The following is a 15,785-nucleotide window of genomic DNA, read 5'->3' as shown; positions in this document are numbered from 1 at the left end:
AGGCATCCCCGAGGACGAGGACGAGGAAACCTTTGAAAGGGAAAAAATTAAGTTGACCATCCACGCTAAGGAGTCCACCGTCATCTCCAACCTACGCCACTTCACCAGCTACCAGATTGAGGTCCACGCCTGCAACCACCCGACCGACCAGACCCGCTGCAGTATGGCGGCGTATGTCAGTGCTCGCACACTACCTGAAGGTAAGAAGGCACTGATAGCACTTCTTTTGTCACTGTTACTAAGGAGGGGGAAAGTGTGGGTCTGTGCAATAAAATCACATCATCATGAAGAAGCTGATAGCTGCCTCAGCCTGGAGCTCTCAAAATATGTGGCTTCTCATCCCCTCTCTCACAGATTGTTCGTCCTGTGGGCTCAATCTTGGTAAAGAAAGAAAAAACTTGAGTGGTATTCTTAAAGATTCTCATCCGTTTGTTTGGCAACAGACAAATTGATTATCTTGGCAACATCTTTGGTTCTGAAGCGTTCATTACTGAGGTGTTTTTTGTACTGTGGGATGCTTCACTAGTAGGCATAACTAAAGCCCACTTAATAAAGACATCACAAGTTTCTTAACAATGCCTGCTTTCTGCTCATCTTATCATATCAAACGTCTATCAAACAAACGTTCTTAGTCTATTGGCATACACTAAAAAAACATACACTGAGTACTATTTTAGCAATGCACTCTTATCTCATTGTCAGTTTCTTACTTGACATTTAAAAAAAGAAAGGATAATAATAGTCAACGCAGAAGAACCAGAGATATCGTCTTGTTTTTATTCCACGCATTCTTCTTCCTTGTCAAAATCTGGCACCCACAATGCAACTCAACCACAGACAATTCAGTCAGAGATTCAAATCCGTTACTCTAGTAGCGGCTAATGTAGCCCCAAGCAGAGATGAGCAGTGAGCTACAGAGATCTGTTAAGCTCATTTCTTTCTCCACAGCTCCAGATTATTTTCATTTTCAAACTTGTAGTCCCCAATCGTATCAGACTTCACGCAGCTCCCTCTGGAGGCACAAAAGATTTTACACAGCATTTTTCACATACGTGTACTCCTCATGACAAGACCTGTAAACAGACTTTGATGTGTAAAATCTATGGGTAAAGGTAAAAACAGGGCATTTATGTTTTAAAAGAAATCTACTTTACAACTCAATCTACATTAAAACCATGTGACTTCTTTTCCGCAGACAAAGCTGATGACATCGCGGGTGCTATCAGTTGCGAGGTGACAGAAAATTCAGTGCACATCACATGGCAGGAACCAGTAGCCCCTAACGGTATGATCATCCTGTACGAGGTCAACTACAAGAGACTGGGAGACACTGAGGTGAAGAAACGCACCACACACACAAGCACACACATCTGTCATGCTTTTATTGCTTTAATGTTTAAATTTGAGTCATCGGGTCACGGAGTGCACGAGTTCACTGTGAATTCACCGCAATGCATACACACCTATTCAGAAAGCACTTTTATATATTCCCCTTTCTCATTAAACACAATAGCTTGTAATGAAAAAACATTTTACTGAGAATCAAATTAAATTTATCCATCTTAAAACTAGCTGTGCAGCACAGACAAATATGAGCGGCAGTACTTATTACTTGAATTGTATTTTTTAAATTTGGCCTTGTGGTCTCACTGATGTCATTTGGTTTGATAAACTTAATGGAAAAGTAATATTAGCGTCGCAACATGTTTTAGTTGCTATGGAGACCAGACTACAAGACATCTGGCAGTTATTTGCTGTGGAAAACGATTTAAAAAAAACAACTCCGATGTTTCCACAAAAACATGACACAGTTTTTTGACATGGGAACGGGTTATCCTTTACAGTCAGTCAAAACGATATTTTAAACTGTGCAGCAGTTTATTTGTCATGATGCAGGATCTTGTCGGTTGTCCACTGCCTCAACATCTGCATTGTTCTTCTGCAGGAGCTGCACTACTGCGTGTCGAGGAACATGTTCAAAGTGACCCGTGGCTGCAAGCTGAAAGTCATGCACCCTGGAAACTACACAGTGAGGATCCGGGCCACCTCGCTGGCTGGGAACGGATCCTGGACTCAACCCACGTACTTCTACGTCCAGGATCCAAGTAAGTCTCCATAAAGGACTAAAGTCCCAAATTCATGCAACATACTAATTTTATACAGGATGTATTACATAATTACTAATCATCATAGCATTCTGTTTTAGCAGTTTGATGTTTAAAAAAAAAAAAAGTCAACATACGATATATGATGCCAGATATCAGTCAAATTGTAACTTTGGAAATCTAATGCCAATGTGTTCTTTCTTAGAGATTTAAGACTTATTTTTTGTTTTCCAAGATTCTTTTAGAGCTGCGTCACCACCACCCATAATTTATTTAAATGTTTTCCAGCTCTGAGTAGCTCCTCCATTTCCTTTTGTGCATCGCACATTTGGGAGAATAGTGTGATCGTATTTAATGTGCATGCTGTGTGTTTTGAGTATACTTTATATTATTATACTTTCCTAGTGTGAAAAAACTACACACTCAAAACCTGATGATAATCAGTATGTAGTATGGATTTGGTACGTGGCATTAGTTTAGTTTGAAATTCATTTTCATACACTGAAAAACATTTATGAATTGCAAAACGTTATTGAACAGTGGTAGGAATATAAACTTGGTCCTAGAGCATAGATGACTATACACTTTATGTAGTTGTACATCTGCTACTATTTAACCTTATAATAGGTGATGTCATCTATACAGCGATATATCTAAATGTATGAAAAAGCAGAATATTAACATGCTCAAGCCTCGTATGACTCATTCCTCTGCTACTTGCAGCAGATTATGTTCACAGAGCAGCACGTTGATCCTAGCAGCAGTTTAATTGGTGGGTTTCATAAGAGCTTGTTTTTGTTCTTCACCTGAAATGTGACTCACCGTCTGTGCGGATGTGTTGAACAGGCGATCCTCTCTACATAGTAAAGATCATTATCGGACCGGTCATCTGCTTTGTCCTGCTGCTGTGTGTGGCCGTAGCAGGATTCGTCATGTTCAAGAAGAAGTACGCAATTATCACATCCTGTTACTGTCACTCATTTTCTTATTATTTTATATTTTGTCTGTGTAATTAGTGGATGAATTAATCATGATACGCTTTTCTCTTTTTCCATTCAGTCAAACTCAAGGCCCAAGTGGTCCCATCTACGCCTCTTCAAACCCGGAGTATCTCAGTGCTAATGACGGTAAGAAAAGGGTTTATAGTTTTTATTGAAGTAATTATGGCGCCTTACTCAAAAATGTAACTACATCTTGGAGCTACAGTGGCTAATGAAGTGCTACACTGGGACCGCAAGAACTGTGATTGGGCTGCTTGTGTTTTCTTCCTACAAGTTTCTGATGCCGTTAGAGATAACACGCACCTAGCAAAGACATAAACTAGGCATTTCACGGCAGTCCTCTCCAATTCAGTAATGAGACAAGGAACCAAACGAAACGGTATCACTAGTATGGAAGAAAAATCCTGATCCTCTAATAAACTTAAACAAGTGTGATGTGGAAATTTGAAAACTATAGTTCACAGTATGCACAGAATGGACAGGAGACATCAGGTCCAGTTAAAGGAGTTAAATGTTTGAAATGACAAATATTTGTGTATTTACAGAGTCTGGATTTCAATTAGAGAGAATGAGAAGATGCCATTTAAAAAAATCATGAAATCGGATTATTCCCAGATTTCAGCATTTACCTGATTTGTGTGTGTGGTTTGCAATTAAAAAAATGCAGTTTCTATTTAAAAGGTCAGCTGATTTAGAGAAATCCTGTTTAGGCAGATAGATTTCTCTTGGGAGTAACCTTATTATTACTCTAATTGGATTTCCACAAATAAATATTTGGCACAGCAAGGAGAAACTTAAAACTACTCTCAGCTTGCTCGTTAATTCGGTTGAAATGATCCAAAGCAAAAAAACATTTAATAACTAAATTGTATAAAACTAATGTAACACCAGTCTTGGAAAGATGCCAGGGAATAGGGGAGAAATGTGATTACTGATAAACTGCATAATCAGATTCTCCCCCGTCTTGCCTTAACTAACCTACTTTATTGTTTACATGTCAGCGCTGTCATTATAAAGCTACATGTGTAACATGTTCCTATAGTGTACGAAGAGGACGAGTGGGAGGTGGCCAGAGACAAGATCAACATTTTGAGGGAACTGGGTCAAGGCTCCTTCGGCATGGTCTACGAGGGCATCGCTAAGGACATCATCAAGGGCGAGGGGGAAACGTATGTAGCAGTGAAGACGGTGAACGAGTCGGCCAGCCTGAGAGAGAGAATTGAGTTCCTGAACGAGGCCTCAGTCATGAAGGCCTTCAGCTGCCACCATGTGGTAAGAGGAGACATCATCTTGTGAAAGAGCAACACACAGGGCATTGTGGTGATAGTTTTGGTTGTGTAAAAGTGCTTAGAAGCGTGTGAATTAACGCCACCGGAATGTTTTAACTGTCAATAATTAAACACAGGACTGATCTAGAACAGTTAGCTCCTACATTTAGCTGTGTGAAGGGCAGCAGTATCACTTTGCTGTTATCAGACCAGTTGTCATAATGCATAATGTAATCAAATCAGACTATATTGAAATTTAAAACCCCTCTTTCTCATCTCCCAGGTGCGTCTGCTGGGTGTTGTGTCTAAAGGTCAGCCCACGCTGGTGGTGATGGAGCTGATGACCAACGGAGACCTGAAGAGCTTCCTGCGCTCTCTGCGACCTGACGCTGAGGTAATGAAATTGCACACGCTGAATCACAAACCACTCTGGAGTAATTCTCCAGTAATACTCATATTTGTTTTAGGTTGAGTTGAACTTCTAGTTTGGTGACCTTGCAGCAGTATACATGCTGAAATATTCTGTCGTGAGCTTCTCCCTTTTCTTCTTTTCACTTCTGTATTTTATGTAGATAAATTGTTTGATAGTCTTTTTTTCTTATCAGTAATTTCTTTTTATGCCTGCATGGGAAAATATTTGTACAATAAAGGAACAACTATCACCAACTAACACAAAAAAAACTACTACTGAGCTATCAGTGGTGCACACACATAGTGTTTTATTGTACAGATTTTTACTCCCCCAAAGATCCTCTGCTGCTCTTATTGACAATCTGCTATATAAATAAATTTTACTTAACTTACAATATGTGGAATAGTGCATTGGTTCCACTATTTCTTCACAGTCAAATTGTTGTAGATTCTGGACTATCATCACATCTGTCAAATATAATTTAATCCGATGAGTGGGATGTTATCGCAACAACTTGAACTGCTATACCTTTTCAGTTTCCATTGTGCAATATTAAATTCCACCTTGAATTTACTTTTGATATAATATATTATATTTTGATCATCTGAAGCGTGTAAATATGTAGATGGCACTTGGATTGGAATAGGAGGAGCAGGAGGAGGAGCTTTTGGATGTTGACAGAATACTTTATCATTCGGCACTAAAGTCAACTGAAAACATGGCAGTAGCCTCAAACAGGCTTGTTTGGAGTTGAACGCCAGGCCCCCAAACTGACTGACAAAACTGTTGCTACTAAGCTGTTCAAGTCAAGTGTGATAATGAACTTTTTGTACAAATAAATCTGATTATTTTTCTTTACGGTGAGGGATCTGAGGAGTATGAATCTCTGTTTTAGCAAATCTGTCATGTGTTCCTCAGAACAACCCCGGGCGTCCACCGCCCACTCTGAAGGAGATGATCCAAATGGCCGCTGAGATCGCAGACGGCATGGCTTACCTTAATGCCAAGAAGTTTGTCCACAGAGACCTGGCAGCCAGGAACTGCATGGTAGCTCACGATCTCACCGTCAAAATAGGAGGTACATTTTAGCACAGCAGGCACAAAAGAGTTTTTGATTTGGTTACAGTCAGTATGTGCGACAGTTACTTTATACTTTTTTTGTGTGTTTTATGTTTTTATCATGTGTCGATGGGTATATCACTGTTGGGGGCCAGTGTGTAGTTAGTGTCTTGTTTGTTTTTTTTTGTTAATACTTAGAAATAGAAATATTTGAGAAATAAAAAAGCTTGTGAAAAATTTAACATTTTTGAGACATTTGTGTACAGCCATTACAAATTCCTTCATCAGTAGTTGACCATGCTTGTATAACAAGCAATAAATATGCCCCATAAAGCTGAAGAAGATAAATTTTGTTAATTTCACTAGACTTGTTTTGTGCTGTGTTTACTGGATACATTAGTTACTATTCCACCTGTGCTGCTCTTCAAGTTGCTTGCAAGTTTGGACCTAGCCATTACAACCTACATATTGAATCTGTTTTGTTAATTAAACAATAAATTGCATAACTCCATACAGAACAGACAAGAGAACCAAACTGGCTAAACCACAGAATTCAAGTGAAATTAGATGTATTTATTCAGCATCTCAAATATAAAACATGTTGTGTGGACTGCTTCACAAGGTTAAAAGCAGGTAAAACACACTAGTTATTAGTTATGAAAGGCAGTAGGGAATAAGTTGGTCTTAAATGACAAATTAAAATTGAATAAACATGTAACACTTAACATCTTTTCTTCCCAGACTTTGGTATGACCAGAGACATCTATGAGACCGACTACTACAGGAAGGGCGGGAAAGGTCTGCTGCCCGTCAGGTGGATGGCACCAGAGTCTCTGAAGGACGGTGTCTTCACTGCACATTCAGACTGCTGGTCAGTGACACCTCTGAGTTTTTGGGTGTATGTGTAGGTGCTGTACGTAGTATAACTTTGTGCTGAGTGACAGTAAGTGTCAAGCATCTCCTTAAACAGGAGAAGATGAGTATGGAGCAGCTCTAAAAATTGAATGTCAAGGAATCAGGGATTTGTGGAGGACTTGATGGTTTATCATACAGTATGTTTAAATGTTTTATCTGATAAGTTGACCTACAACCTTTCTTCAAAAAGCTAATAATTTCCTGTTGAGTCAATCTTTAGAGTTTCTCCACAGATGAGATCAGAACGTGTTCACAGCTAACGTGCTTTTATCAGACGTTGTTTAACAGCATCTGCTCTGTCTGGTGCCTAACTGACCTCCCCTCATTCTCCCTGTGTCACTGTTGTTGTCTCTCGTCCGCCTGTTTGCCAGGTCATTCGGGGTTGTGCTGTGGGAGATCAGCACGCTGGCAGAGCAGCCGTACCAGGGCCTGTCCAACGAGCAGGTCCTCAAGTTTGTCATGGACGGAGGCTTCCTGGACCGGCCGGACAACTGCGCTGACAGACTGTGAGTACACGAGTAGGACTATGGTTAGATATGGACGAAGTAAATCCCATATTTACCTTCTTACAATCTGCGTCAGTGCTGAAACAATTATCAATTAATCCATGGACAGAAAATTAGTTGGCAAATATTTTGATTCTAGATAAATCACTTTTTTTAAGCACAAAAAAATCTGGTTATAGTTTCTCAAATGTGAGGACTTCTCTCTGTTTCATGTGGTATTCTTCTTGATTTATAATATATTATATGATGTCATTGTAAACTGAATATCTTTGGGTTTTGGACTGTGTTGGTCGGATAAAATAATATATCTGAAGACCTCATCTATGACTCTAGAAAAATGCAATGGTCATTTTTCAGTTTTCTGGAATTTTATAGGCCAAACAATCAAATGAACATGGTAAAATAAAATAAAAAAATAAAACGAGGACTGACACAGACATGCAGTAGATGGACAGTAGCAGCAATAGTAGAGTTACAATAGAAACAGGAAGGCAATATCATGTTGGAGGATGCATATAAAGTGTATTAAAGGATAATACTGGTGATACAATGTCCTAAGCCAGTGGTTGGCAATATGCAGCCCGCGGGCCAGAACTGACCCGCCATAAAATAATATCTGACCCGTGGCCAGATTGCTTTGATAGCAGAAAAATAAAAAAATTGATAGCGGCTGGTGCTGAAATAGATCTCAGTCATGACAGCTACAGTTACTCACACAATCACTTCCTATTAAGTAATTGTGCCTCCAAAATAAGAAAGAGAGAACGTTTTTTGCAGCAATGCTTCATTTCGATTTTATTGAGAGCTTTAACTTAGAAAAGTTAGGAAGGACATTCAGAAGAGTCTGGTTGCTTGACACACCTCTGAAAAAGCGGTCAGTAAACATGTGATTGGATTTCCCTAAATTTCCTCAGGGAAATGAAAATAAGCGTCCGTAAGTTTATGAATGTGGGTCGAGCGCCAGGACCTTCATGCACTGCAGCACATGCTTTATTGCAAATGTCCTCATAATCAACAAAGGAGAAATATAAAAAAATCTGCCGAATGTTGGGATCGATCATACAACCATCCCAACAGGAGTCCCGCTCGTACTACCGACTGAGCTAAATGTACACATGGGCGTTTAAGGTTTTGAAATAAGCTACTTTGACCATGTAACGGCTTGAAAAAAAATTGGCCCGATGCCAGCCTAATTTGCCGCCCCTGTCCTAAACCTTTGTGTCACTCAGCCCTAAGCCCAAATATGTAAAACATGCAAAAGAACAAGTTTAATTTTAGCTGTAGTTTTTAGCAAATATTATTTAAAAACCTAAAGTGTGCTTTTTGCGTGTGTAAAATATTACCAGCTGTATCCTTCAAGTTACAGTTCAGTTGTATTAAATGAAGATTTCCTAACCACAACGGATGGACAACTATGTTAACAAGAACTATATACATTATGTAAGAAAGAAGGAACTGGCTAATAAACTGGAATTTAGACATCAGTATCATATAACAGGTTCTCGCTCTCCCTGTATCCTCACCCAGACACAACCTGATGCAGATGTGTTGGCAGTACAACCCCAAGATGCGTCCCGCTTTCCAGGAGATCATCGAGATGCTACGCGAGGACCTGCACCCTTCCTTCCAGGAGTTGTCCTTCTTCTACAGCGAGGAGAACAAGCCACCCGAGAGCGAAGACTTCGACCTGGACATGATGGAGAACATGGAGAGCATCCCGCTAGACCCGTCGTCCTACTCCCAGAGAGAACAGTGTTTGGACAGGGACGAGGCCTCCTCCATGGGCTTGAGGGGCAGTTACGAGGAGCACCACATCCCGTTCACACACATGAACGGGGGAAAGACCAACGGACGAATACTGGCCCTACCGCGGTCCAGCCCCTCCTAACATACTGTACACATCCCCCTCAAAACATGTCAACGCCATAGATTTAAATATATTTTTGTTTTTTGTTGTCATTTTATATAGATCACACTTTTATCACTTGCTTCAGAAGCCCTCCCCTTCAGGATCTTTTTTTGTCCTCAGATGCCACACACACTACAGCAAGTCCACACACAGATGCCCGAAGACACTTTTTGTATTTAAGGATGAAACTCTCTTGTCATGATTGTAGTTTATATACTGTATATATATTGCCAAGTCTGTGCTAGACTGGGTGGATAATGGATTCAACTGTGAAACAAACTCTTGACAAACAAGAAGGCTGCTAAACCCACTGTCCCTTTGCGAGTCCAGACTATGTCCCTCTCCCTTACTTCATCAAAAGCGTTCACCGGATTGCTTAGTTTTTGAGAAAAAAGGAAAAAAAAGTGCCCTTCTATTTTGTCTGTGGCCTACAATGGGTTGTCATGGAACTGTGTCTGAATCTCTGTACGCAAGTGGATGATGAACTGAAAATGAAATGACTTTGGGAACTGTGTTGGATTGTCAAAGACGGTCCATCCTCGTACAAACTCTTATCCACTGGAGAAGCTGGTTGAAGTGGCTTACCTCCTCACACTGCAGTATTCCAAAATGACACACAGGTTGAACACAGAACTTTTGTCGGGTTATATTTTTTAAATTTATTTACGTGTCTTTCTTTCTTTCTCCTTTTTTTTAGTTTGTTTTGTTTTGGGGGGAGTTTTCACATTTACAGCTGAAGGATATTTAAACTGTTTTCAAAAAACATGTTGGTGAATGAGTTCCTCAGATTGACCAATAGCTGCTTCTTTGGTATATTTTAGTGGGTATAGAAGATTTAAAAAAAAAAAAAAATCTATATATATAAATATATTATTGATGTTTTTGTACATAGCTGATGTTGTCATTCTTGAGGTATTTCCGGTCATAGAAAATGTTTTTACATGTTAGTCTATTATGTTTATTTTTTCTAATCCAGAAAATCATTACTAATTAGCTTTTTTGGACTCATGATCAACCAACAGCACTTGGTCTGTTTTGCTATGTGATGCCCGGGAGGAGGCGTGTTTGGCGTCTTCAGCTTAAGATGTCTGCCCATCATATCAAGATCAAATAAAATAGTGCTGTAAATAATGCAGCAAGGTGCATTCATGAAGAGGCTCTGGCAGTTCTGTTGTTTTCCATTGTCTCAGTATCTGTTTCTTCAGTGAATAATGAGACTGACATGTGTGTATATAAAGGGAACGTGTGTTTTTTTTTATCTCTGTGAGTAGAGATTTGAAAGGTAGAGGTTTGTTTCTAACAGCACCGGCCATGCAAAAGTACTCTGTACTCACCTCAGTTTACATACAAAGTAGAGCCTGAGTGAGATCGGATTGAAGCCAGTACAGATATTGGTATTTGTGGATACAAATTAAATATTAAAACGTTATATTGGAAGATATTCCTTTAATACAGAATGTAATACTTTTAAACATTTTGCAATGATCCCTCAAATACGGTAATTTTAGAGTTTTGATAAACGTATATAGGCCTACTGAGGCAGGACATTTGACATTTCACATATACAATGATAATGACATTAAAATTCTGAATAAACTTTACCAGAATTGCAATCATTATAGTCTAAATACATTAAAATGCAGCCTGTACAATGTTTGCCAAATAAATCACCGTAGTGACTAGTCACAGATCTGTCAGGCATTAATCAAAGGCATTCATCAAATTGCAGTTTTAAATTACCAAGTGCGGTGATAAGGGTGGTATTTGTAATTGGTTACACTAAGGGATGGCTGTGCCACAGTTCAGTGTATTAGGTTTGACTAAAGCTGAACTCCCATTGATCCCACCTGCTGGACAACAATGAAATTAAATTGAAACTTGAGACATGCAGCACCTACTATACAAGGCCGAACTCTGCCTGTTTGATATAAGTCTCATTTCTAAACAACTCTTAACTCAGACTATTGAACCCTCATGTAATATTTGGGTAAATGCCTGTTTGTGAATAAGGACTAGATTTTGTCCCACCATCTCTTACATCAGAATCACATTAGGAATGGATGTTTATCTGATAGGTATGGACGGGAGGAACAATTACAGAGACCAATAACTCTTTCAGTGTACATAAACGGAAAATGTTCTGAGAGGAGATTGGTGTGTCGGTGGACTAGTGAGCTTGGTGTTTCATCAATCCTCTCTATCTTTAGTGGCTTTATTTCTACATCCCTGCTCAATTCTGTGCATCTCTGCTAGTCTCATTCTTTGTCTCAGGAATTTGTCAAGGCTCAAAAACCCTGACAAATGATCAGAATGTGACACCAAGCGGCAACCACCATTACTTTTACTCACAACAAAGCAAGAGCATTAAATTAACCAAACAAGACTAATTAATCAAATAATGCTGCGTAGTCAGTGGTGTCAGTATGTGTGCACGGATGAAATGGTGAGAGAGCTTGTCAAAAAAAGACTGGGTCGCATGGAGCATAGAGAGGAGGGAAAAGCAGTTCCCTATCTCCCAGAGTGCAACAGGTAGGCTGTGGTCTTATATGAATAACACTGGGCGCCCAGGTGGCTCCAATAATTAATGATGTGACCACACCTACTGACACCTGCAACAGAACACACACAAATGAATATCTCCAGTGGCCAAGAAGAGACAAGGACGTCACATATTCCAGTGTCCTGCTTTTTCATTTAACAAGAAGTCCTGCCCCTTTTCTATTCCTGAGGATCGACCACCTTTGTCGTACCTATTGTACCTGTTTGAGACGCTTCACACCATCTGTTCCACTCTGATACAACATCTCAGTCTGTAAGAGGATCATCAAACTAGGACTATACCACTACATATTAACATAAAAACAAATTGAGGGAGGTCAAAGTATGGCGATTTTAGTTGACAAAACATTCTCAGGACAAGGGCCTCTCAGTAGCTGTTCTGGCGCTTTCAGTTGTATCACACAATCCTCCCCAGCGGGTGGTGTTATGGAATTAGAGCTATTAAAATTAAAGTTTTAGTAAAGTAAAGAGACGAGCGAAGCTGCTGGAGCCCTATTGTTTTTGTTCTCATTCTTCTTTCTTTCTTTCTTTCTTTCTTATTCTTCTCCATTGAAGGTGTTTGGGCAGCAAAAACTGCTGGAAGGTGGGTTGCAAATTCCACCCACTACTCAAGGGAAAAAAATGGCCCTCATAGACCTCAAGGTGGCGCTATAACAATCAGCTTTACGTTTTTGCAATTCTATCAAAAACGACTTTGTTTAGAGTCAAACTTCTTTCATTTAATCTCTGGATTCATCTGCATCTTTGCTCCAATGTCTTCTGCTCTGAAAGTGTAAAATTATATGACTTTTTATCATTTTTTTCAAAAACCCATTTTTGTGAACTCGTCCCAGACGTTTTCACCAATTGACCTGAAATTTTGGCAGGATCATCTATGCACGTTGCTGATCAAAAGTTATCAAAATAATTTTGATACGTCAATCTGATTTTTTTCATAAATTTTTAGTACGTAAAAGTACGTACAATTTTGCATAAATTTCATTTAGTACTTACTTTTCTGTATTATTACAAGCATTTCATTTGTACATCATTTTCGAAAAGAATAATCTCCTCATTAGCTTAAAAGGACTAACGTTAGTTAGCATCTCTAATTTGCTTTAACGTTTTATTATTTATCTGACTCAGCACTCTCTACAGTCTTTAAAGGGCACACAATATATGAACACCAACTTTTGATTAGTTTACAAAATAAAATGTTATACACTCTCAAAAACATCTGATATGGCAGAGTTTATTGTTGTGATAAATGTTTTTAGTCTTTAAGACTTAGTTACCAGTTTATTTGGTACATCTAGCTAAATTTAATGCAGTCAAATCCAACATTTGTGCAATAAATCCTCCCTTCATAAAAATGATAATGTTCAGTTTTTGTTGCAACTGTAGTTTTGGATCACATGGACCGGTGTTTCTGATTTTTTGTCTATCCCATTTATATCAGTGAGGCCATGCTAAATAAAAGAGACTCAGCTGTTTATAACGCAATCCAGTTCACCAGACCATTCCTCACCAACTTTCATTCTCCCAAACTGGAGGGGTTTTCATATCATAATACTATAACAGTGAAACTAGGCTCTATATTGTTTCCAGGGTTCGAGGATAAAGATTATTGGCTTTTTGATGCATCCTCCAATTAGCACAGCGCTACAAATGATAATATGCTTGCTACTGTGTGCCGACGACAAGCAGTGCGTAAAATAATAACACTTTCATATCACCATAAAGGGCGGAATTGCAGTCTCTCCTTGAGCATTACATTTACATGTATTCATTTAGCTGACGCTTTTAACCAAAGCGACTTACAATTGCTATTTGCGTCAGAGGTCGCACGCCTCTGGAGCAACTAGGGGTTAAGTCTCTTGCTCAGGGACACAATGGTGGATGGGTCGCAGTGGGGGATTTTGAACCCGGGTCTCTCACACCAAAGGCATGTGCCATCGCCACCAATAGTCTTTGATAGCATTTTTCAGGCAATTGAATACTTAACGGATTGCCTAGTGTGAGTACACCTACACCCTGTTGCAATATCACCGACATCTGGGGCAAGTAGTGGACTGCTGTGTGTATTTGTGCGTTGGCATGTGTGTGAGAGAAGGAAATGTTGAATCACGTAATAAACTCTAGTTATAAGCAATAATCTCTCTCTCTCTCTGTGTTAACATTAACGTTACTGCGCCTAAAAACAGAACTTTTTCACTTACCAGACCAAACTGCATGTAACAAGGAGCAGCCCCAGATGAAAAATCATAAGTGTTGATGACTGTCTGGAAAAGTTTCAGCCACTGGTGATACGTTACATTAGCTACATACATAGCTCCACATACTGCCTCTGGTCATCCCAGTGTACGGTTATAAAATAAAGTCACAGAACAGGAAAAAAAAAACACTTTTACAATGCAGAAAAGAAAGCTGGGTTCGCATCGTTGGGCAATGGCCCGTTTGGTGCGCGTGTCAGAGGTGTTACCCAATCAGCTGTAACACATTTGTGGTTAAAAATGCAGTAAAAATCAGCGTGCTTGCACACACAACTGTGTGTTCAAGACACCACCGTTTCCGTTTAAAAATATATGTTTTGCTAAGTTTTGTCCGCTGAATTCAGACTAGATCCAGTGGTGACATCAAGGCCCTCCAGTCGCGCCATCACTAATGTGATGTCACTACCTTAAATTGTGAGAAGGTGTGGAAACAGCTTCTTACCAAGTCAGTCAGTAAATCACCTAATCTGAAGTTCAAGGGTTCAAATCCTCAGGTGACAGAGTCAGACTTGCTGACAATGGGGTTGTTCAGATCATAGTGAGTTTAAGTTCTCTATTTTATTTGGATCCTGTGACACTTTCTTTCTTTCACTTTCTTCTCTGCTTAAAAGTGTTTGTGCAGCTTAAACTTTAAATCTTGGAAACACAAAATGTTGCAGGTGGGCTGAACATTTCATCCAGAAGTCCGGTACATATAAAAAACAAGTTTGCGTTTCCGCAGTTATCTCAAAGTCCAAATTTTTTGATCACTTTAATCTCTTAAGTCATCTACATCTGTTCTTCTCCTCTGAAAATGTCAGATGTTGCATTTTTTCATGACTTGCCTGGATGCCAATCATTGCCGCTTGCGGCTATATTAATAAAATTGAAATTAAAAGTTAAATCTTAACCTTTCAAAGAAAATGTCTCTCACACACATGGTCCATGAGTGACATTCTCCTTCTGAGGATAGAACACCTCTGCTGCAAACATTCATACCTGTTGGAGAAGCTTCCTATCACCTGTGGCCCCTCTAATCTGTGTGGATCACAAGACAGATTGTCACCATCCTGCCTGGAAATTTGTCTCGACCATCTGGCCCCATTTTCACACAGATCTTCAACAGATCACCGGAGCTGTGAGAGATTCCCTGCCGGTCCCCAAAAAACCCTCCATCACAGGATTAAATTACTACAGGCCTGTCGTCCTGAGATCTGTCGATAAAGTCATTTGAAAGACCAGATATTGGCCGACTTGACAGACATTTCAGGCACCTTGCTGGACCCACTGTAGTTTGCCTGCCGGGCAAACAGGTCAGTGGATGATGCAGTCAACATGGGACTGGGCTACATCCTGCAACACCTTGACTTCCTAGAAACATAATAGATCCTGTTTGTGGACTTCAGCTTGACGTTCAACACCATCATCCTGGATATCCTTCAAACCAAACTCACCCAGCTTACTGTGCCAGCCTCCACCTGTCAGTGAATCACAAACTTCCTGAATGACAGGAGGTAGTAGGTGAGGCTGATGAACATCACATCCAGCACCCAGACAACTAGCACTGGCACACCCAGGGGTGTGTGCTCTCTCCACTGCTCTCCACCCTCTCCACCATAACTAAAGTTGAGAACCAAACCTTCTGAAGCCACAGAAAGTCCCCCCCCCCCTCCCCCCCACCCCACCCCAGCAAAAGTGGATATAATTTTAATCAATCATTAATAATACAGAAATAAAGATTATTCAGGTTAGCAAATTAGCTTTGCCTGCATCAAAGCCCTTTTTGTTTGTTACCACATAAACAAACAAAAGTGCTGCTG

General features: G+C 39.8%; 1 protein-coding gene across 1 annotated transcript; it reads left to right on the top strand.

Annotated features, from left to right (window-relative positions):
* The first annotated feature begins 7 nt into the window (after window positions 1–7).
* LOC123972840 (insulin receptor-like) lies at window positions 8–10,328 on the top strand. The gene is made up of 12 exons (XM_046052549.1): window positions 8–200; window positions 355–381; window positions 1,196–1,335; window positions 1,946–2,105; window positions 2,952–3,051; window positions 3,165–3,232; window positions 4,149–4,378; window positions 4,658–4,768; window positions 5,705–5,864; window positions 6,587–6,716; window positions 7,132–7,266; window positions 8,794–10,328. The coding sequence occupies exons 1-12, from the start codon at window positions 164–166 to the stop codon at window positions 9,152–9,154; spliced, it is 1,659 nt and encodes a 552-aa protein (XP_045908505.1). The 5' UTR covers window positions 8–163; the 3' UTR covers window positions 9,155–10,328.
* Window positions 10,329–15,785: the final 5,457 nt, after the last annotated feature.

The sequence above is a fragment of the Micropterus dolomieu genome, linkage group LG06 (genome assembly GCF_021292245.1).
Source record: "Micropterus dolomieu isolate WLL.071019.BEF.003 ecotype Adirondacks linkage group LG06, ASM2129224v1, whole genome shotgun sequence".
NCBI lineage: Eukaryota > Metazoa > Chordata > Actinopteri > Centrarchiformes > Centrarchidae > Micropterus > Micropterus dolomieu.
This window is presented reverse-complemented; position numbering and strand designations above follow the sequence as displayed.